Genomic DNA, 4,821 nt, shown 5'->3' with positions numbered 1-4,821 from the left:
AGCCAATTCTTTATTTAAGAGTGGTCTTTGCTCGTGTTTATTGTTTTATTTTTGCACTGCTCTTTGGGGTAGCCACTAATGTGCGAACGATTAAGACTACCATTGTCCAGGAACAAACAGTTCCTGAGCCACAGTAAAACACCAGTCAGCCTCCGATCCACGTAAAAATTGGAGACTATCACAGGAACACCTGTGGAAAAGAATCAATGGAAGCCACGGCAACGCTCAAGATCAATTGTCCTGAAGTCTGCGGGGCACACGGGGCTCCTTCCTCTCAATGTGGGGGAGATGGGAGGCCTGGGTTTCTGCCACAGTTCTCGTTGATGGGTCGGTGGTGCTCACCTGAAATAAATCTTCAAGACCACACGTCATTGTCTTCCATATTCTTTCATCAGCTGTCAGGAGTCCAGGAGAGCCCAGAGGAGACCCGAATCAGCAGCAGGGTGAGGCCTGAGCGGCTGGTCCCAGGATCAGTGAAAGTGTCCCTAGCTCCTTGAGCAGCACGTTCATGACATTTCTCTAAAATAGTGTTCCTCGGCTCTGCATTTTTCCTCCTTTTCTAAGTAATCTGTCCTTTCCTGAATCCAGAATGAATTTAGAGCCACCCAGGGCTAATCCCAACCAAAGTCTCCCATTCCACACTGGAGTGGCTGTGAGCAATGGGACAGAGCGATGGGGGCCCAAATCCCTCACCAGGCCCAACCAGTGCCAATCTAGGGCACAGATTCCTCAGTGAGAGGCAGCCATGGGGAGGCTTCACTGGAACAACTGTTGTGGCCTGGGAGGGAGCAGCTGGCCAGGGTGAGAGGCCAGCCTGGAATCTGGGCCCCTCAGGTGCAAGGCTCATGGTGTGCTTGGCCTAGGTTCCATCCTAGTCCTGCATGGCAGTTTCAAGTACGGTTTCTCCCCATTGCCCTTTGCCTGTCTTCTTGGGACAAGTCCGCCCTCCGTGCCTACAGATCTCAAATCCCGGAGCCATGTTCTCTGTGCTTTATGCTGTCTCTATCCTGAGCGTCAGTCCACCAGCTGAGTCTTGTCTTTTGCTCCACATAAATCTGCAGTGGATCCAGCTGCTGTAATGCCCCTGGCTAGTGCTTCCTTGGCTCCCTGCTTGGGGAGGTTGATATTTCCTTATACTCACACGTTCTCCATCATAAAGGTTTCTGTGTCTTACTCAGGACTGTTGTCACAACTGCCCTATAGTCCCAGGAAGCCAGGGAGGCCGTTCCCACGAGACCTGTGCCCTCTTCACATAAAGAAACATCATCCTGTGGACAGGAATCTAAGCCAGGTCTTGAGAAAGGGCTGCCCTGCCCTCCCGTTTCAAGGGCATTGAAACCAACTCCAAAGACCCCTATGTCTGGCTTCAAAGAAATCAATACCCTTTTCAGACGCAGCATGGGGTACAGTAGAGCAGGTTCTGGGTGACAGGAGAGCACCCCGTTGGGAGATGCCCAGGGCAGGAGGCACATGGACAGCTAAGTCAGAACTGGCATGGTGCTTGGGCACAGTGTGTGACTCAGACTGAGTTTAGAGAAGCGATGCAGATGGATCCCTGGGTGAGACGGCATCTGTCCTGGGGGAGAGAAGGGAATGGGGGGCTCTCATTACTACTGAGAGAGAAACCCACCAGAGTCCCGAGGGAGGAACCTGCTTCCCTGACACATGAAGGCCTTCATTTTCTGCCAACACAGGCAGAGGGGAGAAGGGGGCCTGGGCAACAGGTGTTTGGTCGAGGACTGTGAAAAGACAGCACCATGAGGACACGGATGAGCAGCAGCAGGTCCGAGTCCCACCCCAGGAGGAGCCACCCTAGACACCACAGTTCCTTTTCCTCTGGGGTTTCCTCTGGGGGTGGGTCAGGTACTTTTCATTTGCTGCTGAATAGCTCTGATGGTTGAGGGAGAACTGAGTCTTCCCATCCTCGGGTGGAGCAGTTTTCTGGGAAAATGTTAGATGGAGAAGAAGCCTCACATGATGACAGGAAACCAGCCCTCAACCTCCTGCACAGTGATACATGGTCGTGTCCTTGGCTGTCACAGTCCATCTGCAGTTGGGCAACTCCTCTGTAGCTATCTCTGGAGATGATGAATCTGCCTTTCACAGTTGCAGAATATTCTACGGCTTGAACTTTACTCTTGTTTGTCATAAAACCAATCTGCTCCCGCTCCTTCACTGGAGCCTCGCGCACCCGGTCCATGCTGTAGTCACCGAAGGTAAATCCAGAGGCTTTCCCAAGAGACTCAAGGATGCCCAAGGCTGGATCAAGCATCCCCTGGACTCCACCAGATGCACCTCACACTGGTCCCCTGCAAACACTGATGTCATAATCAGGAATGTGTCACTCTCACTCACTGCTTCACTCACAACTTTCTTTCTTTCTTCTTTTTTTTTTTTTACAGGCAGAGTGGACAGTGAGAGAGAGAGACAGAGAGAAAGGTCTTCCTTTGCCGTTGCTTCACCCTCCAATGGCCACCGCAGCCGGCGTGCTGCAGCCAGTGCACCGCACTGATCTGAAACCAGGAGCCAGGTGCTTCTCCTGGTCTCCCATGGGGTGCAGGGCCCAAGCACTTGGGCCGTCCTCCACCGCACTCCCAAGCCACAGCAGAGAGCTGGCCTGGAAGAGGGGCAACCGGGACAGAATCCGGCGCCCCGACCGGGACTAGAACCTGGTGTGCCGGCACCGCTAGGCGGAGGATTAGCCTATTGTGCCACGGCGCTGGCCTTACAACTTTCCCATACTCAATATCCCTTGTTCTGTTAGCACATACCCCTTGAATTACCTTGTAGCACAGTAACACGGAAAACCTAACTTAGCCCTGTCTCCATGGTGAATGTCCGTGTTCAGTGTGATTACTGAATGGGACATCTGGGAGTACCGGGGAGGGGGCTCCCATGTCAGAGCTGCAGGGTCAAGGCTGGGCTGGTTTTTGCGGACTCACCCTGCAAGACCCGCACCATCGGGGAGAGTAGGGTGACGTGTTCTTCCACAAGAAGCACTGGGAACAGGCTACAGTGAACATGTCCACCTTTATTAATGACCACGTACACTTTTAAAGGGCAATCAGGAGGGGCGTCACTAACTCAGGGCAACACTAATTCTATAGGACAGAACCCACACTGGCACCAATGTGCCTCTCCAATCAGCTTGAAGGTCACATAGCTTTCCAGGTGGGCCTAATGGGCCTGGGACACACCCAGGAGCAGTTGACTTGATTGGCAGAAGGCAGGGGTGGGGAGAAATGTGCCTGGGGCTCCCACTGCCTGCCAGCAGTCAGGCCGGCTGCATGGGTTAGGGAGGCAGCCCACAACCCGCTATGCCACAGTGCTGGCCCCATGGAAAGCCCTAACAACAGACTTGGTGAGGCTGAAGAAAGAATATCCAAGTTAGAAGACAAATCTCTGGAAGTATTACAGTCAGACCTAAAGAAAAAAGAGGAGGAGGAGAGGAGGAGGAGCAGGAGGAGGAGGAAGAGGAGGAGGATGAAGAAAAAGAAGAAGAGGAGGAGGAGGAGAGGGAGGAAGAAGAAGAAGAAGAAGAAGAAGAAGAAGAAGAAGAAGAAGAAGAAGAAGAAGAAGAAGAAGAAGAAGGGGAAGGGGAAGGGGAAGGGGAAGGGGAAGAAGAAAAAAAAGAAGAAGAAATTGAAGAGCTAAAAAGCACAGGTTCCACTATGGCAGAATAGGGAAGGAGCTTACTGATAGTCCGGGAGAACACAGATTATTAAGAGCGGAGATAGTGTAGTCTCAGGGAAGAGTTAGGGGGAACATGGCAGAGGAAACTCTTCCATAATTAGAGGGACACGGTGGACCTACATCGAGGGAATGGGCGCCCATGGCTCGGGACTCTAGCTGCCGAGAGCCTTCACACCAGCGTTGGAAGGTGAGGTGAGATGAAACCACAGTAGCCCAAGACACTGGCGGAAGGGCAGTAGGAAGAGCCTAGAGGGAACGAAGCTTGCAGCCCAGTGGGAGAAAGAACACCAGCCTAACTACAGCTGAGAGAAAATAAAAGGGACGGGATGTACACGATTGTCTCTCTCCAATCACCTTACGAAGGCCTACAAGCCGATAGAGCGGGCACCATTTTGGACAAATGTAACAGCTGCACCAGCTCAGGGCTGTGCAAGGCAATCAGCTGAGCAGAAAAACCTGACTCTGGATGGGAAGTAATAACAAGAGACTTAGACCTAGTGAATGTGTGGAGCTTATGAACTGTGACTGTCGAAAGAAAAAAAAAAACTGAGGGTGTGTGGGAGAACTCATGGTGTGGCTGAGAAATGAGTAGTCTCCGTGGGAGACGCCACAAGCTCAGGCAGCCCTGGCTAATGGTGAGAGGCACTGAAGAGGAATCTGAGATTACACTGAGGACTGCACAGATCCTTCGTGTGGTCCTTGGGAAAGAGCTGATGAATATTATACCCACTGGGGCTAGTGCTCAGGCTCTGGACTCCACTGAGGAGAGCTCGGCTGAGTGGATTACTTCCCTTCTGATTAAGAAAACAGAGGGAGAGAGAGAGAGAGAGAGAGAGAGAGAGAGAGAGAAAGAAAGAAGATTTACCACGCCAAACCTGGGTGTCTCACCTTATGGACACCCTTAACCCTGAAGAACTGAACAGAGCTCTCTGGCCACACCCACCACAAGCCTCCAGAGATTCACTGAAAGCAGACAGTTTACTTATCTACAGAGTCATAGTATAATGAGAAAAGCCACCACCACAGGAAAAGAAGAAGAAGAGGAAAAAGAAGAAGAAAAAGAAGAAGAAGAAGAGGGAAGAAGAGGAAGAAGAAGAAGAGGAAGAGGAAGAAGAAAGAAGAAGAAGG

General features: G+C 51.7%; 1 protein-coding gene across 1 annotated transcript in view; it reads left to right on the top strand.

Annotated features, from left to right (window-relative positions):
- ADAM6 (cellular disintegrin ADAM 6d) overlaps window positions 1-366 on the top strand; it is a 2,460-nt gene extending 2,094 nt beyond the window's left edge. The window contains 1 exon segment of the mRNA NM_001165916.1: window positions 1-366. This exon segment is cut by the window's left edge and continues 2,094 nt beyond it. Coding sequence (NP_001159388.1) covers window positions 1-137 — 137 coding nt within the window. The 3' untranslated portion in view covers window positions 138-366.
- Window positions 367-4,821: the final 4,455 nt, after the last annotated feature.

The sequence above is a fragment of the Oryctolagus cuniculus genome, chromosome 6 (assembly GCF_051225735.1).
Source record: "Oryctolagus cuniculus isolate XC-2025 breed Fujian yellow rabbit chromosome 6, ASM5122573v1, whole genome shotgun sequence".
NCBI classification, from domain to species: Eukaryota; Metazoa; Chordata; class Mammalia; order Lagomorpha; family Leporidae; genus Oryctolagus; species Oryctolagus cuniculus.
This window is presented reverse-complemented; position numbering and strand designations above follow the sequence as displayed.